This window comes from Equus asinus, chromosome 20 (genome assembly GCF_041296235.1).
Source record: "Equus asinus isolate D_3611 breed Donkey chromosome 20, EquAss-T2T_v2, whole genome shotgun sequence".
Taxonomy (NCBI): Eukaryota; Metazoa; Chordata; class Mammalia; order Perissodactyla; family Equidae; genus Equus; species Equus asinus.
In genome coordinates this window covers 61,649,985-61,677,732 of record NC_091809.1, presented here as the reverse complement: position 1 = coordinate 61,677,732, position 27,748 = coordinate 61,649,985, and the positions used below count along the sequence as shown (strand labels likewise).

The 27,748-nt window shown below is 36.8% G+C and overlaps 1 protein-coding gene across 3 annotated transcripts in view; it reads left to right on the top strand.

Moving 5' to 3' along the window:
* The window catches only part of CNTN5 (contactin 5), a 1,141,798-nt gene that overhangs the window by 1,096,376 nt on the left and 17,674 nt on the right, over positions 1–27,748 (top strand). For all 3 annotated transcript variants that reach the window (XM_070490393.1, XM_070490391.1, XM_070490392.1), the window contains one exon: positions 7,873–7,982. In XM_070490393.1, the coding sequence (XP_070346494.1) occupies positions 7,873–7,982 (110 nt within the window). The remainder of the gene's footprint in view (positions 1–7,872; positions 7,983–27,748) is intronic.

The following is a 27,748-nucleotide window of genomic DNA, read 5'->3' as shown; positions in this document are numbered from 1 at the left end:
TACTGTTCAGGAAACTAAGGCTCAGAGAGGTTAAGTAACATGCTTAAATTCATTCCAGTATATGCCAGAGTTGTAAGTAACTATAGTGGGTGACAGAGCTGGGATTTGAATCCAGGTCTATAGGACTACAAAGTTCATGCTTTTAACCCCTATCTCATACTGTCTCATCAGGAATGTGTATAATAATAATATTTTGTTATTGTATTATATTATTGTATATAATAACAATACTTTTTATTATTTGTTTCTCCAAAAACCTATTTTGAAGTATATGTTTTATTCAAGATGTGCATATTCTTGTTGCTTTAAAATTTCTTCAACCTAATTCTCAAGCACAGAGCCCCAAAGGTCACATGAGATGAACTGGAGAGGTTTGTGAACATGCTTTGTGTGGTAATACCAGGACTGCCTTTAAGAAATCCAGATTTGCATGTTCTTTGTCAACCTTTGCTTTGAAATTAAATTACAGCAACCACCATGGGTTGTTTATACTGTTTCCTTAGACTTGAAATAGCTTGCCTTTGGAGATTTCTCTTTCAAGCTAGATAGGAAATATGCATATTTTCTTTCAAAGACACAGAGCTTGTTGCTGTAACATATTTCATAGTAACACTTCATTTATTTTAGTAGGCTGAAATATGAGAGATAACAAGCAAATTAAAACTGGACAGAGTCTGCCTTTGTTCTGACAGCAAAACTCAAATGCATATTTGTCATTGGCTCACTAATTAAATTTACTAATTTGGAGCTTATGTGTAAATATGAGTAAAGTTTAGCATATTAAATTGTGTCAACTAGGAAAAGCTGGACAATGGAAAGGAAGAGCATTTGCTGGAGTGAGCAGAGCGTGAGTTCCAACCTGCTCACATGAACTGTAAGATCTTGGGCAGTTTATTTACTTCTCTGACCCTTACCTTCCTCCACTTTAAAAATAAAAGTTTAGATACATAGACTAAATAAACAGTCTAAATAAAAAACTAGAACGTCTCCGGAAGCCATTAAAAATCTAAAACTGAAATTTTGTCAATTTATTCTATATTCTGAAATAGTCTTTTAAAGTTTAATTGTTCCAGAATAGGCAGGAATAATAGATCAACTTTTGCTATATAATCAAAAGAGGGAAATCAACATCCCTTTTTAGTCACTTGGCAAATTGCTTTACTTGAAAAGGAGTGAACATTTTCAAGATTGAATCATTTTTAAAAAGAGTCAAGGCCGGGGCCAGCCCGGTGGCATAGCGGTTAAGTATGCACGTTCCACTTTGGTGGCCCGGGGTTCACCGGTTCAGATCCCTGGTGCAGACATGAAACCACTAGGCAAACCATGCTCCTAGCAGGCATCCAACATATAAAGTAGAGGAAGATGGGCATGGATGTTAGCTCAAGGCCAGTCTTTCTCAGCAAAAAGAGGAGGATTGGCAGCAGATGTTAGTTCAGGGCTAATCTTCCTCAAAAAAAAAAAACAAAGAGTCAAGGCCTGTAATAAGCTGATAAAATATTATATTGTACTCACATCAGTTCAGGTTCCTCTCCTCTATGCCCGTGGACATTCCTACAGATTCACATTGTGTGTTTATCATCAGACCCTTGTCCAAAGCCCAACTGATCCGACTGAGACTGTCTTTCTCCATAAGATAAATTCCATTTCTTTGTTCTTCCATTAACCTAGTCCACCTGTTTACTGTCTCAAAAATCCCTCTGTATTCTTAGATAAAATAATGAACCAGAGGAGTGGGGCTGGCTTTCTATCTTTATTTGCGGGCCCAGTTCTTCCTCTTCATATCAAAAATACTAGCTATATACCTAGAGTACCATGGAGAAGCCATCTTTTCACAGCTGACACGAAGCCATGAAGGAAAACATGCCAGATGCTGTATCAAATGCAGGCACCAGAATCCATGTTGTTTGGAGGGCAGCACACACAAAGACTCTAACGCCCCCCCTTCCAGTACTACTTCTCATTTCCCACTGGCACATGCATGGTGCTGACATTCACATCCACAACACACTTCCATGAGTGCTTATGTACATTCCCCACATCCTCTTTTTCATTTCCTCTCAAGCAAGTCTAGTGGAATGCAAGTGAGAATTAAACCGTTGTAGGGAAAACCTTGAATGTGATCTGTTATTAAAAGAATTCATCCTTTACAAATATTGATACATAGCAAATCACTAGGGAAATGACCTTGACTTTTGCGACTCTGAGGTTGACTGTTGCTCTAGAAAAGCAGGGCAGAAAAGCTCCAAGCAGTTTTTCTGCCAACACCTTTGAGCCTTTGAAAACTTTCAGTTTCCACAACAGAAGTGACCCTGAAATGACTCTGTCAGTGCCAAGCAGCGTCTGACATAAGCCTGGAAGAAGATATTTGCCTGCTGGGACTTCCATGCACCCTGCACATATATCAATTATCTATACCCTTTGAACCAAATAAGCATTATGTGCATGCTAACCCTGATTGGCTTCAGATCTCTAGCGTATGGTCTGATCCTATACAATACCCTCATTTTGGAAACAATTCTAATTTTTTTAAAGAATAGCAAACTTCCAACATAAGTGATTTTAAAGTCCATGGTAGAAATGATAAAAGGTGATTCTTTTCAAGATGAAAAATCAAATCAGCTTTCGCTTCCATATTTCTAGAATTACTTATTAGTCAAACTTATATCCATTTTCCACTTAATTCTTGTTACGATAGCTTTGGAAGGGGAAAGAACCTGAGCATTCAATTACATCTCATAGAAATATAGAGGGAAATTCAATATAGATCAATTATAGCTTGAAAGATTTGTTTACTTGCAATGTGTTTTAGCCGTTTCCAGCGTTTTTTTGGCTTTTGCTGCTTTTATTTTTATTAAAACCAAAAAGCCTCTCCTCGTTTGCAGAAAATGATAAGCAATTATCCCCTTGCAAATGGAGCTACCACAGCTCAAATTAAAAGCTGACATTCATGAGGTGTTACTCTCCAGATCAGTCCTTAGCTGAAATGGAGCTCACTAGGATTTATGTGAACTCGAAAATTAATAAATTGGCATATTAGTTGTAAAATACAAGGAATAATTTCCTGTCTTTGCCAGATGATCCATTTGGATTAGTGCCTGTAAAAGTTCAACTACAGCTGTCTTCACTGAATTTTTAAATAATGAAACCATAACCCTTCTCCCAAGGAGTTTATTAAACTCTCCCTTGATTAATGCTATTGCTCACCCTCCTGGGAAGTCAGATGTATAATCAATATTACAAGCACATCCCCCCATATTACTTGGAGAACTCCAGCTGCTAGGTCACTTCATACAAATGTATCATCTAAATTCATGAACATGGTAATGCTGTTCAAAATTTTTAATCTAACAGAAACTGAAATCTATCAGTCTGTCCACTTCATATTCTACGATTGGAGTAAAGGAGTTAGCCATGGTCTAATTAATATCATCATAAGTAAAAGAAAAAAGAGATCTTTTTAAGTCTTTGAGTCTGTTAGACATAACACTTATCCAGTCTCGGAAATAAGTCCCTGAATTTTCATCAAATTACCTGAGTGTAATAGAAGTGAGAGTGACAGGAAACATGCTGTGTTTTACAGATCAGGAGAGTTTTAGAGAAGCCTGAATATGACAGGATCTATGAGGAGCAGTGCAGCTGCAGTACAAAAGTCTCAAAAATTCCATGAAATAGGAATAAAAGGAGTTGATAGTAAGCCTTTAGTGGAGTTAAATAGGAGATGAGGAGGATCTAGGTGGTTTCTGGTAAACTTTAGAGTAGAGAGCCCAAGTGAGAATCCCAACATCAATATTCTTGAAAAAAGTTAGGTATGGTGGGGCAAGGAGAAGAGAGGGTGAGAGCAAGGAGAAAGCACCAGACGTCTAAACACAGATATGTGCTAAGAAGCAGAATAGCATGGTAATTAGGGCCTGACTGCCTTCTCGCCACTCCCTAGCTGCTGTGTGACGTTGGATAAGTTGCTTAACCTTGATTTTCTCATCTGAAAAATGATGATAGTGATAGTAGGGTTGATAGGAGGATTAATTAATACGTATAAAGAATTTTGATTAGGGCTTGGCACATAGCAAACTCTCAATAAATGGTGAGTATTACCTTTGGTTACTCCTTCCATCTATTTTGGGTTTTTTTATTTGTTTGTTTCTTTGTTTTTAAGCTTATTCCATCTGTTCCTCTGTCAGTTATTTGGAGGTAATTGAGCAGCAAGAGAGTGAATTATATATATCCCCTGTAAAATCTCTTGTATACCCCAAAACTGGCTCTAAGAGATGGAGAATGAGACAGCACTTTCTTGGTGCCAATTTAAAAACAACACAGGAAAGAGCCCTTGAGACCTGAGTTCTAGGTTGGGCTCTTCAGAGCCAGAAGCAGTCTTGATAAATCCACTTTTATATATGTCACTTTTTTCATCTGCAAAATGAGGTCATGGATTTAAAAAATAGGTCTATAAGTCAACAGCCTGTAGATATCAGGTAAGACATATAAATATGTGAAGCAGTTCCAGTGTGAGACCATAGAAAGTGGTAGGGACTCCGGCAAACTGAAATGCCTACGCTCTGACTAATGGGGCCAACTGCTAATTCTCATCTACCAACACTCAAGACTTCAGAGTTGGTATCACTCTTTTTTTCCCAAGAAAAGTCAGAAATTCTTATTTTTATATGAAATATTGGAACAAACTAATTTAATACATTATGTGGGCAAACAAAACATGACTGAAGACACACTGGTCATCCATTTGGGAGCTTGATCCAAATGACTTTCTAAAATTCTTTCTAGTTGTGGGGCTGGCCCCGTGGCCGAGTGGTTAGGTTCGCGCGCTCCGCTGCAGGCAGCCCAGTGTTTCGTCGGTTCGAATCCTGGGCGCGGACATGGCACTGCTTGTCAGACCACGCTGAGGCAGCGTCCCACATGCCACAACTAGAGGAACCCACAACGAAGAATACACAACTATGTACCGGGGGGCTACACAACTATGTACCGGGGGGCTTTGGGGAGAAAAAGGAAAAAATAAAATCTTTAAAAAAAAAAAAATTCTTTCTAGTTGTGACCTTCCACCACTGAGTTGGGATGTCAAAAGAGAACAGCTAGTTCCAATCCAAACGAGATATTCTGTGATCCAGTCAGTTACTCTTGCCTGCAGACCAACTTTTTGATCTACATGAAAATGTTCACTCATCTATAAACAGTACCTACTGAAACTTCTGGAAATAAACCAACTAAGGTCGCTTTTCTTACATGCTGGAATTTTCAATTCAGGTCAGCATGGGTCTATTTCTGATACTATTTACATCCAGAAGGTGAAACCAATAAAAAATGGCACTTCAGTTCTTGCTTGATTCATTTACCCTCTTTCAATTAGATGCCACTATAATGTGCAGCCTCCAAGAATGCAACTGTGAAATGTTACCTTGGGTCGACCTTGATTTAAAATCCTCAGAGCTTTTAAACAGAAGTTAAGATGTTTGTCTATGAAGTAGATTTCTGAACATTTTTGGCTTTTTTTTTTTTTTAAGATTGGCCCTGAGCTAACATCTGTTGCCAATCTTCCTTTTTTTTTTTTTTCTCTCCGAAGCCCCAGTACGTAGTTGTGTATACTAGTTTCACATCCCTCTAGTTCTCTGTGGGACACCACCTTAGCATGCCTTGAAGAACTGTGTTAGGTCTGTGCCCAGGATCCGAACCAGCGAACCCTGGGCTGTTGAAGCCGAGCACATGAACTTAACTGCTACACCACCGGGCCACCACTCTCTTTTTTTAACTTATTTCTACTTGAGATGTATTTAGACTTGTGTAGACCTACAAAAAGCTGATAGAGAAATAATTTCTTTCTCTAGGGAGAAAAAGAGAGAGAAAGTCTGGCATCCAACCACATATTTTGTGTTGCTGAAATCATTTATCCCCTTGCAATCTTCTTTGACAAAGATATAATTGCTTCAATAATATCAAAACTGAAAGGAGGCATTTGGCACACAATTTGGCACACACAAATCTCTGGAATGCATTCATTTTTTAAAAAAAGCAAAAGTGCTCCCAGATAGCAAATGATATTCAAAGTGTGGCTCCTGCTGAAATAAATCATATTGTAAATCCTGGAGATAGGTTGCACACACCTGAAGAACATCAGTAGTTACTTTCATTTACTTGCAAACTCAAGAATTTTACCTCCTATTAAATAGCAATGAAAGAAATTTTGTTGTTACAGCTCTGCTGATCAGATTTCTAAAATGAAACAGAAGTAGAAGCTTTTCCCAGAATTTTTATTTAAATTGGGTAGATGCGCAAATAATGACGAGTTGGAAAGTGAGGTGAGGGAAACCACTGAGCAAAAGAAAATACTAAAAGATATTCAAAGGGTGGCAGAAGGAGAAATTACAATTTATACTATGGATGGAATTAATATCAGCTTCTGTGTAAAGATTAATGTGAATTTGCCAAAGCACTTTGAGTTAACACAATGATAGCGTGTGATTTTAATGAAAGCTTTATCAAAGGAAAATCATTGCTCAGTCCAAACATGTACCTTTGAAAAAGTCTTATGTGGGCTTTTTTACAGTAACAAGGGTAGATGTTTTTGACTGATATTTTTCAATTAATAATAGACCAAGGCTTTTGGGATAGATGTGTGACCACCCTTCATAAGAAATGGAAAGATCTCAGAAAATGGTTATAATTCCTTTAATATCTCTAAAAATAAGTTTTAAAAATCTTGTTTAGAACTCCGTCTTTGCCATATGGTTCCCTGAATCGAAAAAAACATTTTCAACAGATTACTCTGAACTCTTACCAGTGATTTGGGCTTAGTATCAAAGTTTCTACAATTTTTATGGGGAGGGGTTTTATAAATCGACTTTGTACAGAACTGTTTGAACTAAGATATGGCCTTTATTCTGCCATTTCATTGAACGTGTGTTTGTGACACAGTATTTATGATTCAGCAATGTCAAAGCTGGAAATATTTTGTTCCTCACATAGAGCGCGACCTCAAATAAAGTGTACCTCTTGATGGATGCCAGGCAGACATGGTGTATTTGAAAAAACTAGTGAGAAAGGTCACTGAGCATGGGAACAAATGAAAAGGTGGTTTTGAGCAATAGCACCAAGACCTTCGGGGACTTGCTTTTTCAGTCCATACCTGTCTTAAAAGTCAACACATGCCTTTTAAATATCATGATTCATAACATATTCCTTATACAGTCATGGAAATGTAACTTTGTGATTGGAACAAAAAAAGTCTAATGAAATTTAGATTATTTGTGCCTGCATAGGATAACAAGTAAAATAATAATGATAAGTGATATTTGGTGAATGAATGCCAAGTGCCAGCACTGTGCTAAATATTTTATATGTGTTTTTCCAATTAAAACTAACCTTAAAAATCTATAAGATAAGTATTCTTATTATGCCCATATTATCCATGAGGGGACTGGGGCTTAGAAAGGGGTGAAGCAACTTTCCTAAAAGTAAATAAATAAATAAATTTTTTCAAGGCAAAAAACAACAGTGGAAACAAAAAGAGCCGAGGCTCACTCCCCAGTCCATTCTTTTGATCATTGTGGTAGACTGGCAGACAATTGAAGTCAGACAACTTAACTTCTCCAGAAACGTCCTAGTTCATCCAAGGATAAATATCTTCTTTCTTTGTCTTGCTGGATTTGTCATTTGTCGTTGGTAAGGTATTCATGAGACTTGACTCAAATATAGAAATCCAAAAGATCATCTTTTTTATCTTGTTGTGTTTTTTCATAGCTACCACAGTGCTTCATTTCAGAAGTAAGGTAGAAGGAAGTAACACCTGACATATTCAGGTGCAATGCTTTGACAGACGTAACTCGTTACCATCGCGGCTTATTATTTCCATTTTCCTTCATACAGAACCCAGTGCTGCTCCCACAGATGTCAAGGCTACGAGTGTGTCTGTGTCAGAGATTCTTGTTGCATGGAAACATATTAAAGAGAGTCTAGGAAGACCACAGGGATTTGAGGTATGAACAGAATTATTGAAAATAAGCCTTGTTATTTCTGCTGGCATTGCATTCTTCTAAAGAGATGGTTTGGTGACACATCAACAGAATTATATTCCTTTGAAATTTTGCTCTGGTAAAGACAGTAAGAAATATACTATTTTACTGACATGTATTATGTTGCTCATTAGCTGGCTTATTTTTCAGTGTAGTAGTTTCCATAGCACCGTGCAAAGATTTTTTAAAAAGAGATGAAGATAGACCTTTGGACAAAAATCAGGAGCTATAGGTAGATATTTACTGGTATCCAGTTTATTGGTGATTAAAATGTTTTTGTGTATTTCCCTCTAATAATTTAATGTATAAAGTAAGTATTCATTCTAGACTCTCTTGACAGATCTTACCTCCTATACTAACTTCTCAAATTTGATTGGAACTTAGTCATTGTATCTATTTACTCAAATGAATTTTTTGACCCGTAAATTTTGCTATTTTTAAACACAGTTATGCCAGCCTTATAATACTGAACATTTCGCAACAATTCATTGACTTCAATGAAATTTTAGCCTCCACGTGGACTAGAGGATAGTGGACAGTCTGTGAACTTGAATATTCCACAAAAACAAGACCCCTAATTCTCCTACAACTCTTGTTCTTGACTTTGCCAGTTAGGGATAGGAATTAGGGGGGTTATTTATAAAAGACAAAAAAAGAATTAACATCCAACCCAAGATCTTAGTCGCCTTTAAACTTTCTAATTCTTACTTTCCTATATTTCAATTCCCGTGAAGAGAAAATCATCTTGATTTTTGAATAATGATCAAGTGTAGGACTTGTACACCAACATCATTTCCAGGATAAGAAGACAAATATTTCTTTATTCTAGTTGAGCTTTCAAATGCCTGAGAACTATTTGATCAACTAGCATTACATAATGATTATGTGATGAAGAGTTTATACAATCTTTCTAAGAGTTATAGCAAGGACCATTTATAGGAAACCATTATCTATACAATATAATGAACTTATTTATACAATCATGCTTCAATTCATTATTTGGTGACAATTCAGTATGTATCATCCATGATTGCATGTTTATTTTATTAAAATCTCTTTTTCTCCCTATCCATGCTGCAAGGACCTTGTCTGTCCACCAACAAATCCTGAGACTGGTAGTACTTGGCCCATGAAAGCTGCAATAAATATTTGTTGAATGGCTGAATAGCTGTGCTTCACAATCGGCCCCTGCTGATATCACTGTAGAAGACACTAGGGTGGCCCTCCCAACCTGCCTTCGCTGGGCCAGTGCACCATCCCCCAACTGCCGTGAGTGTCGGCTTCTAAGGGTTCTCAGCTTCTCCTCTGAAGAATTGACCCCCGCCGCGGGTACTGCTCTATCTGTAAAGTTACCTCCTACAATCAGGCAACTCAAGGCCAATGACTGACTGACACTAAGCGACACTGGCTGACACTGGTCCCTTGCCTCAAGGTGGAAGGCAACTTTATGGTGCAGTTTATGATCCAGAGCCTTTGCTGCATGCAGCAGGCCAAGGCTAGATTACCTGGGACCACACTCTTGCTCTGCTCCCTCTCCTTCCCCAGCCTCCTTTCCTCCCTTCCTGCAGATTTACCTGCAAGTACTCTCAAGATAAATCACATACACTCAAATCCCTGTCTTAAGCTCTGTTTCTAGGGAACCCAGCCCAAAACAACTACCTAAGTACACATCCACCTAGACCTCTGAAGTAGAACATCTGGTGTGCTTACTTCTAGAAAGCCACAAAGTATATTCTGGTATACAGAAAAGTGAGGATCCAGGCTCTTACATCTCCAAGTGGTGCCCCTCTCACACAGCCAGTCACCCTCAACCTTTTGTCTGCCTGCCCTAAAGTATGACATTCACATTCCCAGCATGAATAACCTGTACTAACAGTTTTCTGTGAGGTCCTGTGGAGATCACATAAGATTGGGATTTGTGCACAATTCTTCTCTTCCTAAATATAAATCATTTATTCATTCATTCAACAAATATTTATTGAAGGCCTACTAAGTAACAGACACTGAGCTAGATGCTAGGGATGAAACAATGAGCAAAATAAAGTCCCTGTCCTCATGAAGCTTCTATTGTAGCAGGGAAGGCAAACAAACAAGTTATCAAATAAGTGATGACACAATTTCAGTTGATGACAAATGCTGTGTAGAAAAATAAAACTGGACCAGAAGATAGAGAGCGAGGGAGTCTGCTATTTATAGCAATTTGAGAAGTCACCCTTTCTGAGGTTGTGACATTTGAGTAAAAACATGAACGGTCAGAGAGAGAGAGGCAGAGGGAACAGCAAAGCTAAAGGCTCTGAAGTAAGAGCATGTGGCCTTGTTCAAAGTACAGGAAGGGAGCAATTTGGGCCAGACAGCGGTGAACAACAGGATGATGAAAAGATCGCCAGGACAAGGACCAGGTATATATGGGGTCTTATGATCTGTGGAAAGGAGTTTGGATTTTATCTTAAGTATGAGCAGAAGCCATTAAGGGATTTAGAACAGGGAGAGTCAAATCGGGATTTACTTATATTTTTAAAGCCTCTCTCAGTCTACATGGGGGAGAGTAGACTCTAGAGAGGACCACAGGGAGAACAATGGAGAGGCAGTCATTTCAACCTAGGTGATAATGAAATTGCTTTCTAGTAGAGCAGTCGCAGTGGAGTTGATGAAAAGTGGGTCTTTTAAGATATATTTTGAATGGAGGTCTGACAGGATTTGACAATGAATTGGATGTGGACTGTGAAAAAGAGAGGAGTCAAAGATATTCCAGAGCTTTTTGACCCAAGAAACTGGGTGAATGGTATTGTCATTCACATAGATAAGGAACTCAGAGAGAAGACCAGGTTTTAGAGAAAAAAATCAGGATTCTCATTTAGATGTGTTAAATTTTATGTCTTCTTATCCAAAAACAATTGTCAAGCAGGTCTTGTGTTAAGATAAACATGGTTAAAGATGGAGCTATCACTCTGAGGAATCATGAGTATATAAATGGTTTTTATGCATGTGCTGGCTGAGATCACTGAGTGTTAATAAAGAATATGTCTAAGAATTGAGCCCGATGGTGCCTCACCATTTGAAACTCAAGAAAGGAAGAGGATCTGATCAAAGAAACTAAGAGAGACACGGAAGAAATTCAGAAGCCAAGAGAATAATTTTAAAAGGGAGTGTTTTACTGAGTCAAATGTTGCTCAGAAATTCCGAAAATGAGGCCTGAGATTGTGCAATGGATATGGCAATGCAGAGACCCTGGTGACCTCGGTGAAAGGGGTTTTTGGAAGGCTGGTGATCAACGCTTGACTTGAGATCAAGATCAAGATCACTCAAGAGTGACACTCAAGAATGTCAGATCACAACATTTTTCTAAATCTATTTCATTAAAAATGACAACTTATCACAAGCAAAAATAGAAAATCCTTAAGGCTATAACATTAATAGGAATGAATCAAATTCTGAAACAATCATCACAATCAACACATTTTTTAATTAAAATAAATCAACACAAATTCTGACTACTGGTTTTATACATACAAACAGGACAGAATCCATGGACAAAGCAACATTTATACTATTTTATAGTGCCTTATAAATTATAGTTTTAAAAATATAGCGTCTTGTTACCAAAAAAATCCAATATCTTGTTAATGGGAAAATTAAATGTATGCTTTTTATAATCAGAAAATAATTAAACTTTCCATACGTCAGTGGCCAAATATGACATTAACTGTTATTTTAAGTAAAATACAGTCAGCAAAGGTTATTTTTAATTTATACTATCTCATAACTGGATAGTTGCATGTAGATTTAAAAACAAATGTGATGTAAGTAAAGTGTATCAGCATCTCATTCTCACCCCTTCTTTCCTGCGCTCTTTCTCTCTTTACGGACAGCTCTACCTCCGCCCTTCACCTTTCCCACTCTGGAACTTACTACTCTTATCTTCTCCTCACCTTTTTTCCTTTTTTCCACTTAATAAAAGTTCTCCTCAACTAAATATTACTAAAGTGTAGTAACTCCCTAGAGCTTAAGATTTTAACTCACCGCTGTCTCCCTCCTCAATTCTACCCCACCCATAATCCTAGCTGTATTTACTAATGGTAGAATTCCCAGCAGAGTCACACTAAAAGAAGTTTTTTTTTTTTTTTTTTGGTCACTGAGGCCAATAAGATTGGTTTCAAATTTTATGTACTTGTCATATCAGTCCTATGAGTCATTTTTCTAGCCATAATTATGGCTTCATCTGTAATATCTGAAAGAGCTAGCTACTATAATCACTATGTGCCATTTGGAAAATAGCAGAAACAGTGTTTCTGACTACCTCTCTTATTTTTCCTGAATTGAAATGTGTGAATAATATAGAAAAAGTTCTGCTTTTATGAATGTTGCACCCTAATAAGGGAAGACAAATTAAAAAATAAACAAGCAAACGAGTGAGTAAAATAGACTTAAATAACAATCCATGTGAAAGTTCAAAGGTAGAACAAACTCGTTTCCTTTAAGGAGCAGAAGGAAGTCGAGCAACTGGACCTTAGTGAGCAGTGGTGTGAGTGGAATTAAAAGTAGTCAGACAGTTAGGTGGGCAGAGACAAGATTATGTCGGGATGTATGGATTATGGAAAGAGTTTGTATTTTATTTCAAATGCAATGGAAAGCCATTGGAGCAATTTAAGGAGGGGAGTGACAGTGTCTGATTTACATGTTTTTTTAAACATTACTGATCACTCTTATGAGAAGAATGAAAGTGGGGGAGAAAATTCAGGAGCAGAAGCTAGGAGGTTATTGCAAAAATCCAAGCAAAAAGCGATGGTGACTCAGACTAAGGTCATAGCAGTGGAGGAGAGAAGCAGACGTATTTCAGAGGCAAGTCTGGCAGGATTTGCTGACTGATCAGATGTGGAAGGAAGGCAAATGTTGACATCTACAACACTGCTTTGGTCAAACGGACAAATGGTAGTGCCATTTACCACCAGCCCCCCCCCCAAAAAAAATGGGGAAAACTGGACAAAGAACAGATTTGAAGGTGGGAAGTAAAGAGTTCTGTTTTGGCTGAATTAAATTTGAGATGCCTATTAGAAATCTAAGAGGATAAGTCAGATAAGCAATAGGATTTGTGAGTTTGGGGTATAATTAAGAGATCAGGGCTGAAGACATGAAGCTGGCAGTCACAGAGGTGGTGTTTAAAGCCATACTATGAGATGAAAGCACCTAAGGACAAACTTTCCAGAGGAGAGAAGAGGAAAGGAGGCACATTCAGCATTTAGAAGTTCAGCTGAAGAGGAAGAATCAGCAAGGAGACTGGCAAGGAGGGATCAGTTTGGTAGAAGGAAAGCCAGGTATGAGATATCAAAGAAACTGAAAGAGCTGATCAAAAAGAAGGATATGGTCAGTTATGTTTACAGCTGCTGAGAGATCAAGGCAGAAAAGGACCTATTGGATTTAGACACTACTGGTGATCTTCGGAAAACTTCCATAATCAAATAAATAATCAATATCCCCCTGTGTCTTTAAGTTGTAGACCTCTAATACCCCTAAGAATACTACTACTATCTAAATACTGATTGGTGGCAACAGTTGGGGAAGAGAGAAACTCAATTCAGAGCTCTCTGCCCAGCAAACCTTTGCTGCTGTGGAATCATCTTCTCAGGATGAGATGACTAGTCAGTCTCTTGTCAGGATACCAAGATGTTTTCATAGACATGAGAATCACAACTCTCCCATGTCATTATCAGAAATGGTTAAGAGGCAAACTCCACATCTGGAGTGTTTTCGTACCAGTCAAAGGTTATAAGTGAGTCTAACTAACCACTGCAGAAAACTCTTTCAGCCTCAGACAAAAGCAGTTAAAAGTCAGGGTGGGACTTTTATATGGGAAATTTCCCTAGATATACCAAGAATAATAAGAGAGGTAAATGAGAAATAAGGAATCATTTCTGAAGTCGTATGCACAGATTTATTTCCTTCTCAGATAGGGTTCCTGTCAAGCACGTGCTCACCTGCCATGGTGATATTGACAGACTGCATCTCTGGAATACATAGTGTGGTATTAACTAATGATAACACCTCAATGCATTCTCCTTAATAAATAAACAAACATGAACCTATATGTGGTTCCCTTGACTCTGAAATCTTTGTATTTTCTCTTCTGCTAATCACGGGAGGCTCCCTTGAGCAACTGTCATTTAGGGAGAAGATAGACATCATCAAGGGCAGTAAAGTCCTTAAGGCTCTTGTATCCTTTACCTGATCTCCCCCAACCCAAGACCTTATCATTCTGCTCTTCCTCGCCAGTTCTCATGCTGACTGCTCCTCAATTGACTTGTAGCCTGACTCTGATTGTGACCTTGATTGGCAGTCAAATTTGGATCTCGTCTGTCCCTGATCTGACTTTCTGTGTGTTTCATCTGAGTCTCATTTATCATTTATTATTCACTCATTTTTTTTATTCACCTAATATTTACTGAATGCCTGCTGTGCTTTGGTGCAGTGCATGGGGTAAAACAATGAGTAAAATAGACAGAGTCCCTGCCCTTATGAAGTTCACAGTCAAGCAAGGGAGACTATTTCAATTTCTTTCTTTTCTTTTTGGTTTTTAGTTTTAATCCTAACCTAGGATCTTGACCTAACTCCTGGTAGCTCCTTTCATTTGATGACTGGTCTTGGCATTCTTTTCGGCAATGTGGCCAGTCCTATAGGGCGGCAGTAAGCATCTCGGTAGAAGGCTTTCCCTGATGTCATCTGTCAATAATCCACTTACATTTGGCAATTTTGTCTTTTACAGGGAAGCCTCTAGTTCATTGTCATTGCTTTAAGAAATAATGAACCAGGGGCCTGCCCCGTGGCCAAGGGTTAAGTTAGCGCGCTCCACGGTTCAGATCCTGGGCGCGGACATGGCATCACTCATCAGGCCATGTTGAGGCAGTGTCCCACATGCCACAACTAGAAGGACCCACAATTAAAAGTGTACAACTGTCTATTGGGGGGATTTGGGGAAAAAAATGGAAAAAAAAGAAAAAAAAGATTGGCAAGTTGTTAGCTCGGGTGCCAATCTTTAAAGAAAAAAGAAATAATGAACCAAGCATTTGACTTAAACTATGTTCATCTGCATCTAACTTAACACTTTTGAATACATTAACCAATTAATTCAAATCAAACTGACTAATTTTTGTTATTAAATTGACTAATTGCTCTATCTAATAGAATGGTCATGGCAATTGAGATGGTAGGAATAACTATACGGAAAGATAGAGTCAGAATGATGACAGCCCCTAGCCCACCAGAAAATGACTTTAATGAAAAGGGGCTTCAGGGCATTTTAGTAATATCATCCCTTTTAATTTCTAAGTGAGTCAACCTATGGACATTTCTAAATGTCACAATTAGGCTAAATTAGAACTCTGTTGTAAAAAGAAAAGAGGTGGTCTTTTTTTTTCAACAACTTTTAAGACTGCCTCTTACAAGTTAGCATTGCTGCATAAAAATGACCATCTGAGGAAATAAGAAAGAATATGAAATCATAAATGTAGACATCAATCCATAAAATTGTATTTTACAAATATTTGAACAATTTTGTTGGCATTCTCTTAGAATCACCCATTTGAGAATTTTGGTTACTCACATGGAAGTAGCTTGAGATTTCATAGTTGCAGAGACTAAACGTAGAACACGTTGACATTGAGATATGTGAAATTTCTAGCTTATGACATGCAGCATGATTGAAAATTGAAAATGGCCTATATTTATTGAATGACTTTGATTCATGAATAACCATGACTATCCCATCTGGATTACCATCCCTGTCATTGGCCCATGAAAGTAAATTATTGGGTTCAGTTTTGGATTTATGAACCCACCAGTGTTAAGTGTCCTGTGAATGGTAATTCCTGAATCCTAGAGCAAAGCCTCTTAAACTTTTCTGAGAACATCAGGATTTTTATGTGCATGCAAAATTAGAGGAGATGCCAGTCTAGCAAGAACGGGGAGTAAAAAGGATAAGGCTAAATTTCATCATTTTTTCTCTGATATTCCCAGATAGGGAGGAACGATGAAGGAAACTATGTGATAATGGAATGTTGGATGATTCATTTTTTTTATTCCTTCACTTAAAAAGCATTTGCTAAGTATCACGCCCTGTGCTAGGCAGTGGAAATGCAAAAATTAATAAGATCTAATCCATGCCCTCAAAAAGTTCACCATCTCATATTGAGGGATGTTTATGGGAAATTTAATAAAAGAGAGAGAGGAAGACATTGGAACCATACAATTCCCATGTCTATGACTACCCCAGGATTCCTTAGCATTCTGATCCTCTGAAAAAACGTTTGTGAGAATAAACCCATGTGAATGCCCTATATGGGAATAAGTTTCTATTTGCATGAACATATACTTCTGTCCCTAAAATGTCCTCAATTATCCTATCTAAAATAATTAATCAAGAAAATTTTAATTTATTGAATAAAATAAAAAGGTAATTTTTTTCACTAGACGTAATTTTTTTAGCATATTATGTTGTATATTCTGCCTGTGGAACAAAGTCACCCATGATTGCCAAGTTTATGGTACTTGTATTTATTGTGTTTTTTTGGTAAGAGTCCTACTAACTGTATTTTTATCTTTTTAACAGCTAGAATCATTTTAACAATAAGCGACCATGTATTTTTGTAACAGGGGGACAAGCACACAGTGTCCTGGTTTCAATTCTGAACTTTTCCGTGCTTATTATAAGAGGAACGAAAGACAATACAAATTGTCCCATTTTACATTTCTCACTAAAAGGCACCTCTAGCAACTCCTTTTCATGGGCTATGTTCAGGACTTGCGCATGTTTATTTTAGATCTTCCAGAGGATATTAACTCAGAAGTTCATTTTAGACATGTCACTGAAGCCATTTCCACTTATTGATTGCACTGAAAAGACACCAATTGTGTTTTGATCTATAAAATAAGTTGTTGTGGGGATTTCTTAAAAAGAGAATGGATAAGATTGTTGTTGTTCTTTATTTTAGGATCTGACTCTAATCATCAGAGCAGGAGACAGAAATGAATGGGCCTCACTGTTGTCTGACAATAACTCATACCAGGCAGATTGCATTTAATTTGTATAGCCGGAGGTGGAAGGGTATGTCTGTGTGTGTGTGTGTGTGTGTGTGTGTGTGTGAAAAATGGAATTTCAGATATAAATTAAAGGGGGAAAAGAAGGCAAAATGAAGCTAGTCACCAAAAGGCTAAAACAAAGGCTGTTTTATCTTCCATACGGTGTGTGGGTAGCAGCTGTTTTACAGATTCTCTTTGGCTTTTCATTATGACTATATAAAAGTGAGAATATAAAGAACTAAGCAGTAAGAAGAAAATAAGATGGCAATTCTACCCTTCTTTTTTTTTGAAATTCTGTGAACTCTGATTTAAATGAAATAGCTTTCATGTCGCTATCGTTAGATTTCCTTCTTGGGTTATTTTCACAGACTGGCAGGCTAACTAAAAACTATTTTATGTCTTTCAAAAATCAGCAGATGAAAAGGAAATTGCAGAAGGAACATTTCAGTGGCTTCGCTTGTTTCTTCTCCTGTCGCATTGGAAGGCAACCCTGTAGAGTTCTTTCAGAAAGCAATTAATCACTCACTTGACTGTGTTTCTGTTTCATTTGCTTCTAGATACACTGCTTCAGGGAGGACATTCTCTAACCCAAATCACTTTTTAAATTTTTTCCTACTAAAATTTTTGCAAAAGCCATTTTATTTTCAAGAATATTAGAATATTTGCCTGAATATATTGTTTTATCCACATATAGAACCAAAAGAGTGTTGATGGTATCTTTTTATCATATTCAGAAGTATTTCCCATTTTTTCACAAATGTGAATTTAGTGTACCACCTCTAAACAGGAGTTTTCTCATTTCTAAATCCAGCTGTACTGAGCTCATTGTGTGTTCATCTGTAGTTTCACTCTCTATTATACAACACTTATTTGTATACACAGAACGTCCATGCAAAGAATGGGATCACAAATGTAGACATCGGCCCATTTAATTTTACAAACACTTGGAAGATTTTTATTGAAATTCTCTTAGAATTACTCATTTGAGAATTACCAAACTGCAAGAAAATCTTCTTTCTTTTGAGGGCTGTGTTTTTACTGAAGCACCTGACAGTGTACTTGTGACTTAGAGGTACTGACTCAATGGGTGTTGAACAGATAGATACAGACATGGTCTTGCTTTCTATACTAAGAAATGGAGAGATTTTATAAACTTCTTGAACACAAAAATAAAAAGGAAGCTTTAAAAAAGACATCCTTAGGGGCCAGCCCCATGGTGTAGTGGTTAAGTTCAGCGTGCTCTTCTTTGGTGGCTCAGGTCCATGGGTTTGGATCCCGGGCACAGACCTACACCACTTGTCAGCCATGCTGTTGCAGCAACACACATATAAAGTGGAGGAAGATTGACACAGATGTCAGCTCAAGGCTAATCTTCCTCAGCAAAAAAAAAAACAAAAGCAAAACAAAAACATACTTAGCATTATAAAATGCCAGTTACTAATTGACAAACTGCTGATTACTAAATGGCTGAGAATTATTTTCAAATGGGCAAGACTTTGTTTAAATCTACATACAGAAAAGTTCACAAATCATAAATGTACAGCTCCATGAATTACCACAAAATAAACATACCCATGTAACACAATCCAGGTTATGAAACAAAACTTTACTAAAAACAGAGACCCACTTTATGTCTCCTATGGTCACTATCCTTATTCTCACTGCCCCCCTCAAAAAAAATGGTATCCAGACTTCTGATTGGTTTTGCTAGTTTTTGGAATCATATGGAGGTTTTCATGTCCTATATTTTTTACTCAACATTATATTGGTGAGATTCATTCATATTGTTACATGCTTTCTCCTAAACTACATTTTATGAGTATCTCACAATTTATTTATCATTCTATCATTGATGGACATTAGAGTTATTTCCAGTTTGGGTCCTTTATGAATAGAGCTGACTATATAGAACCATTTTGGGAGAATTATCCACTTGCAATATTAAATTCCCTAATCCATTATCATTGTATATCCCTCTACTTTTTTAGGTCTTCTTTGATCTTTGTCAATACAGGTCTTGCAAATCTTTTCTTAGATTTATCCCTATTTTATTTTTAGATTCTATTGTAATTATAATCTTTGTTTTTAATTTATATTTTTTCTTTAACTTCGTATTATGAAATATTTAAACAAATGTGAAATATACAAAAAAGTATACTAAAAATCTATGTACTCAACATTCACCTTCAACAATTATGAACTAACGAGCAATCAGTTTTATATATAACTGCATTTAATCAATCCTCCTGTATTATTTAAAAGCAAATGTCAGCCATTATATCACTTCACAGAACATATTTCATAATAAATATCTAAAATATATGCTTTTAAAAATTGCCACTTTTCTGCTTCCTGAGGGTACACAGGTTGAATAATACGCTCAGTTTAAAAAGCATCAAACTCACCAATCCTACCTAATGTAGCTCTTTTAAGGGTAGATTTCTCTTGGCTGCTGCCAACATTTTTACCAGGTCTCTCAGTGTTTCTCCCTGGGCAAGCATAGTTCATCATCCAGCCAAGAATTTGAACAGAGTTTATACTCAGATGTGGGGTCTTATCATTTCTCTAGTTCTCTTACTTTTGAATCTCCCTCTTAGCTTTCCAGCTGCTCTTTGTACCCAAACTCCATCCTTTGCTACAGCTGGTAAGGCTGCAGTCTTCTGGAACCATAGTCTTAGTCAAATACAAAAACCACAAACTTACCTGTTGCCTCTTGAGCTTTTCAAGAGTAAACTCTCCTTCAGCTTCTGTCTGCTATTGGATGCTTCTCAAGATTTTTTAATTCTCATCTAGGATGGGATTTGCGTGACCACTTAACTCAGCCACCATTTCTATCATTACCTTTTAAATATCTCTAACATCTGTGGTATTATTTCCTTTCTAGCAATAATTTGCATATCCTCTCCTTCTCCATCTTCTGTCTCTCTCTCTTGATCACTCTTGATCAAAAGAGATTTACAAATTATTTGGGCTTTTCAAAGAATTGACTTTGGCTTTATTATTTTCTTTATTCCAATATTTTGTTTTTCAGTTCATTAAGTACTGCTCCTATCTATTATGTCCTTCTTTCTAGTTTATTTGGGTTTAAAATATGCTGGTCTTTTTCAAACTCCTGAAGATGGATATGTCACTAATTTTTGGCTTTTTGGCTTTTCTAATGTATACATTAAAACAATACATCTCCAAAACTCTGCATTCCTAGCACCTTACATAGAGTAAACCATATAATATAGTTAAGTATATAATAATTTTTAAAGATTAAAATTCTTCTATCTGAAAATGTTAACTTTCATATAAAAATGTTTATTCTTTCATTTAATTCATATATATTAAGAGACTACTATGTTTACAGCTCATCTTGCAAAACATATTTAAGTACATTAGTTATACTAAAATACTCCCAGAATTGTCTTTATTTAATATCCTGTATTTTAAAACATTTGCGAAAGAAGGTGAAGAAGGGACGGGAACTAACATTTGTAAAAGACCAAACTGAACTATATGTATTAAGAACAAATTCAATTACATTTATAGCCAATCTTCCTTAGTATGTTTGCTTTACAAAGTAGTGACAGCTTCTAGGAAAAATAAATACAAATTTATTCAGTAAATTATATCCATTATTATGTTCCTGCTGCATTTTAAACTTCCTCACCTCGTATCCTCTAATCACTGCCGAACTGCCTCATAAATATTCAAAAGTTTAACTAAGCATTGTTTATTTATCTTATTTGATTCATTAAATTGCATCCTTTATAGTAAAATTACCTCTGGGCACAAAGCAACTAATATGCATGCAATCTAATAATCCTGCCTGCCAGCGTATCTCAGAGTATTGATTGTGAATAGTCACTTTAATAACCATACCTAGTGCTAAACTCAGGAGATTAGGAAGCTGGAGATCAACTCAACTGAGGCAAGCAGAGACTTTCCTGACTGAAACCAATTCATCTTCCCTGGGAAATGTGCTTCCCGTATAATGGATTTTGAAACGTTCAGTAAAAGGACACGGCTGAACTTAGATGTTACATAAGAAAAGAAGAACATAAAAGGCACTTTAAGCATTATTAGGGAAAGGTCATAGTATTTCAAAATTTATCTCACGGCGAGGAATTACTAGAGAAAGCAGACTAGTACTGAAATGTCTGCCTTCTAACCTTCAGTTTACAGGAGCTACAACTTTTGAATTCAGGAATGGCAGTGAATTGAATGCAAGCCCAAAAAGCCAGTGTTTCTTAATTTCCGTTAAAGTAACCAGGAAACCATGAGAAAAGAGAGAAATCCTCATTGTAATCACAATGAGGAGTATGAGACAAAATTATTAGTAGTATTTTCCAGGTTTTTCTTTCCTTTCATCTTTGTGCAATGACCCAGCCTCAAAAATCCCATTTTCTAGGTTCAAGCAAGCAGTGAAATAGCCTCTGGCCTCCTTCTCCTTTATCTTTTTCTTCAGTGAAGCAAACTGCAGTCATGCACAGGAAGCTTTGTCTCTCAGTTCAGGCCTGGGTAGATCTCTTTGTTTGGCTTGGGGAATATGAGCAGAGGCTTGTACTAACAACCAGTAACCTGGCATCTACTTGCACGGCATAGACCACTGGTCTGGGGTACAGTCTAGAGATGAAAGTCTCCCCATTCAAATAAACCTTTAATTCCCTTCAGAATGCCATTAAAGATCAGTTAGGTAAGAGCGAAGGATGATTAAACAGAAGAAAACTCTTTAAAAGAAGGAAACAAATGAAAAGGTTCAGAATGAATTCCTTCCCCTATCAGAGACTTCCTTGTAAATCAGAAGAAAAATTTTAAACGTATGGTTCTAGACATCAATGAAAAAAAAGAGAATATTTCTTTTATATTTAAAGAGAAATCCAGGATATGAAAAGAATGCAATAAAATCAAAACCAAAGTAACTAAAATAAAATATTCATTAGAAGTAATAAAATGCAAATTTGGTACTTCTAAATATTTAAACCAGTGCTTCAGAGTACAAACTCAAGAAGTAATCCCAGAATGCAAAGTAAATGAACAAGGAAATTTTATTTTAAGGTGAGAGAGAAGATGGCAGACATGAAGGACAAAAGAAATTTGGTCCATAAACAAGAAGATATTTGCCAAGAAGACAGAATAGATGGAGCAAAAGCAATAACGACAACAAATTAAAAAATCCAGACTAAGCAGCAATCCAAAAACAAAGTAACCTAAAAATATCCCTACATCTAAAATACAGAAATCCCAGAGAGTTCTCAGAAATAGTAGTCTTAGCAAATCCATTGTCATGCCCTTAACTCATCTATCACCAAAGTCTGTTGATTTTATCTTCCAAATATTCCTTGACTCCATACCCGTCTCATGCCCACCCCTACAACCCTAGTCTAGCTATTCTCATGCCTTACCTAGCGCCTGGCGGTGCCTCCTAAATGCTCTTCTGCATCTGTTCTAGCCCCTTTCCAATCTGTTCTCCATATTGCAACCATTTATTCACTAAGACAAATTTTAGAGTGCCTCCAGGTGCCAGCATAAAGAACAAACAGATAAATTAGCATAACTTCATATAGTGATAATTACAAGGAATAATAATAATAAAGCTCAGAATTATATAAAAGAGAGTGATGAAAGGAGGGATGGTTTCTTTAGAGAAGTGGCCAACGGAAGCTTCTCAGTCAAGCTGAAACTTGGATGAAAAGTATACCGCTATTTGGAGAAAAAGAACTGCGAAAAGACCTTCCAGGCAGAGGACACCAGAAATTCAAAGGCTCTAAATCGGGAATGTGATGGAATGTTTGAGGTCCATTTTGCTGGAAGGTGGCGAGCAACGTGAAGTGAGATAAAAGACGAATTTGGAATTGATTCTAAGTACACTGTGGAGGGTTTTTAGCAAAGGAGTGGTCTGATTTATGTACTTTAAAAAATGAAAATAACTTTAGACTGCTGGACGTGTCTTTTCAAACCACAAATTTGATCCTGTCACATATACTCTCCCACCCTTACCCCTGCTTAAAATCCTTCAATGTATTACAGTCATTTCTAACTCCTTAACACAGCCAGCTACAAGATCTGGCTCCATCCTTTTTCTCTAGCATCAGATTGAGCGACATTCACTCTCAACCTGCACATCAGCCTAACTGGACTTTTTTCAGGCCCACATATGCACCCGTCACTTCTCCAGACTGCACACCATTCCTCTGCCTTCCCTCCCTCTTTGTCTGCTTAGCTCCTACTTTTCTCTCTGCCAAGCTCAACTGTCCCTGTCTTAGTGAAGCCTTCCCTGACCAGCGTCTCCATGGAGTCCTATCCCACAGTGTTGATCTCTAGCAACAGGTAGCCTGTCAATTTTCTGTTTGTAAGGTTAATCATTTAACGTTTATTTTGTCTATTAATTTTTACAATTAAAAAATATTTTTTAAGAGCACTTTTAGGTCCAAAGCAAAATTGAACAGAAAGTAGGGAAAGTTACCACATACTCCATGTTCTCACACACTTATCACCTCCCCAACTATCAACATCTCCTACCGGAGTGGCTCATTTGTTACCATCAATGAAACTCCATTGACACATCATTATCACTCCAAGTTCAGAGTTTAAATTAGGGTTCACTCTTCGTGTTGTACATTCTAAGGGTTTTGACAAATGTACAATGTCAGGTAACCACCATTGTAGTATTGTATAGAATAGTTTCACTGCCCTGAAATTCCTCTGTGTTTCGCCTATGCTACATCTTTTTTGACTCCCCATTAATCCCCAGTTGCCTGCGGGCACAGGGCTTGGTAAATAATACATATTCAAAAAAAATTTTTAATGAACAATTGAATTAATAATTTTTAAGAACTCAAGGCCTAGTAAAATATTTACATTTCAATATGTATTTCGATTATTAAAAAAAGAAAAAAGAAACTCTAAGCTCCCTAGCAGAAAGAATGTTACTTTGAATGGCGCAAAAATCAAATTTCTCTTTTGCAACATTAAATAACAGCAGAAAATAGAGCTGTGTTTGTTAAATTCAGGGAGTATAATATTGAATAAACAGTGATCATTGAGTACAATTAAAGATATAGAAATAAGTGAATACAGGAGCAGAGAAAAGAGTCGTATTTTTAAAATCTAACAGGTAACAAAAATTGAACAGGAGAAGATAAAATTTAGGAAAACTTCTTCAATGATTATATAGATGACTGAATGAAGACTGAGAAATAGTGAAAAGTTCACAACTGGGGCCAGTGAGGTGGCGCAGCGGTTAAGTGCGCACGTTCCACCAGGTTCCCCGGTTCGGATCCCAGGTGCGGACATGGCACCACTTGGCACACCATGCTGTGGTAGGCGTCCCACATATAAAATAGAGGAGGATGGGCACGGATGTTAGCTCAGGGCCAGTCTACCTCAGTAACCATAGACTGTACACAGCCACAATCCGGGGTTCTAGATCCTGTAACTTCATGTAAGGGAACTGAATTGTATGTGATGTGCACATCTTAAAATCATCACACCAGACATTCAAATATACTATCTGCACAGTTAAAATTATTATAATCCTGGAGAATCAACTTTAGAAAAAGTGGGAGATCAACTAAGAAGAGCTATCCTATAGATTTAGGTTCAAATTTATATTCTTATAGCTATTGGCTAACTCAGAATGTGTGTTTCCTGCCTGCCACTAATAATATTCCATATCCTTATAATTTTAAATAAAAATAATTTCAAAAGACAAAATCATAAAATCAAAACAAAGCAATATAGCAAAAAGTGGGAAACAGACTTAGAAATAATAAAAATCAGAAATATTAAAACCTGAAGAAACAGAATAGTTCAAGTAGTTGAGTGATAATAGGGGAGCTGTCTAAAAATGATTCATAAAACTGAGCTAACAAGTATTTTACCTGTTTTATAAACAAGGATATAGAGGTTCAGTGGTTAAGTAACTTGTCCTATTATATGCAGGTTACAGATATCAAAAGTAAGATTAAAATATCGGCCTTCTGTCTCCAAACCCATGATCTGCCCAGATCTTGCAATAGTGTGGTCTATCTCTTAGACTCATATGCCCTCATTGGAAATGAAAATTAGTACAAACTCTTTGAAAACCAGTGTGGCACTTTTGTATTAAAAAGCATAAAGGTTTACATACCTTTAGACCCTATAATCTCCTGTGCAGGATTGTATTCTGGGGAATTAATCCAAAATGTGGAAAACGATATACATGAAGTCATGGCAACATTTTAATTAAAAGAGCAAAAGTTAGAAGCTACCCAAATGTTCCACAATAGAACAATGGTTCAATAATATTTGGTATACCAGGCATATGGTAGAATATTACCTTAAAAATGGAAAAATATTTATATGTAACTATCATGTTAGGGAATAAAAATAGGACATAAAATTAGAGGTATGTAATTGTATAAAACAAATGCAATAAAAATATTGAAGGCGATACACACACAAAAAAACTGAAGTGATACAACAGTAGGTTATCTACCCTTCCAGTTTTAGACATTTATATCTTTTTTAATGTTTTTAACCTCATTTTAAGTGATCTCATATAGAGTTCAAAGTTTACGGGTTATGAAACCTGTCATCAGTATAGAAATTGAATGATGGGGAAAGAAATTGAATGAAGAGGAAATTTCAACTTTAGAAGGTATGTGTGACTCATGAATATTCTATTACCACAATTCCAGTTTAAGGATCACTAAAGAAGCACTATGCTACACTCCAAATATTTTTATCTATTTTTTTTGTTTTGCCTTCTTCCCCATCAAAAGAAAAGGTAAATAATTATCATTTCACTGTGAAAGTAACAACTCCTCCTGTTCTTTTTTTTCTTTGACATGCTAGAAAGAGAAGTAATATGTAGATTTTTTAGATTTCCCTCTAGGTTTTAGATGGTACAACTAGAATTTGCTTTTTCTTATAGTCAATTACTTAGAAAACATTTTGCCTTTTACTTAGGATGTTTAACTTTGTGGTTATTAATCAGAACATTAAACATTCAATATTTAGAAGTCTAGAATTTGTATTGAAATCTATATTTGTATAAAAAGCTGTAATTTGTTGAATTTAATCACACTCAACTCCCTCAAATATATACATTTAATTAAGTTAAAATAATCTAACCAATTAAAGAAAATTGAAAGAGAGAACTGGAAATCAGATATATCACTGGAAAGGAAAGATATGTGTTTGTTCATCCAACGACATCTCAGCCAATTTTGTAGTTTAAAAATAACTTGGAATTCTTCAGTTAAACATATGCTTAGAGACTAAGCAAGATAAGTTAGTTTTTGGAATTGAGAATAATGAGGCCAGTATCATATAAAAGACAGTGCTAGAGGATTCCACTTAATCAAACAATTTCCGAAGTTCAGTTACTCAGCTGTATTCCAGTTCAAATCTGTGAAGAGACTGGGATGAGAAATAAGAATGTGATCATCTTATTAGCCTTTTACAAAAATACATAGATTAGAAATCTGTGTAGATGTATCAGGCAGGGTTCAGTTGCAAAGAACTGAATTACTGGGACTAGTGTAAGAAGTGTTCTATCATAGGTATTAAACGGTTTACAAAATTATTGAGTTAAATTAACAGACTCCAGAGTGCTCTTCCAAGAATGACTATTAAAGCCAAACTGTAGGATCAAGCCACAAAGGAAGATGCTGATGTCTTCTAAAAGCAGGAAGCCACCAGCCCCAGAAGTGCACTCCATTGCCATGGTTTGGAAGCCACCATGATCAGGATGGCACCATGTTCAGGAAGCTTCTGTGATCTGGCAGCCTTTGTGACTGTCGCCAGTTCCAGAGTCCCACCATGCTTGCTATGATTAGCACCAAGAAAATTAGGACCTGTGCCCTGCTTCTTGACTCCTATGAAGCTAATGGTTAGACAACAAGTCATTTATTAATGCTGCCACAAGGGGAGAAAGAAGGAAAAATAATGACTCCATTACTATGCTTACCAACAAAAAAGCAGAAGCAGTGAACATTCAACCTCCATGTCACTTTTAATTTCAAATATCAGGCATGTTCATCTGACTGGCTGAATCTAAAACATATTCAGAGCCCTAACTGCAAGGGAGTCTTGGAAATATGGTTTTTATCTTTCCATTTTCTTCAGTGCAGGAAGACACACTAGAATGAGGGTGAAATGGATGTTGAACATTAATGTACCATATCCCTTTGGTTATTCAACATCCATAAACATTCTTTTCCCCATTCAACAACTCCCCAAAAGCAACAATTAGCAACAATGATGTTGCATACTGACACAGTGCAAATCTTTCTTATGCAAATGAAGGTATACTCACCAGCTCCCTAAAAGGGAGAGACAAAACTCCATTAGTCAATCTGTCCATCTCAGGGTAAAGGTTTATTCCTCCTTTAATGAACTACATTATTAGAAAACTACCTACCCACAACCCACTCTCTATAAAATATCAGAACATGGGGGCCAGCCAGCCTGGTGGCATAGTGGTTAAGTTCATGAGCCTGGCTTCAGCGGCTCGGGATCCCCAGTGCCGATCCTGGGTGTGGACCTATGCACCACTCATCAAGTCATGCTGTGGTGGCGTCCCACATACAAAATAGAAGAAGATTGGCACAGATGTTAGCTCAGTGATAATCTTCCTCAAGCAAAAAGAAGATTGACAACAGATTTTAGTTCAGGGCCAATCTTCCTCA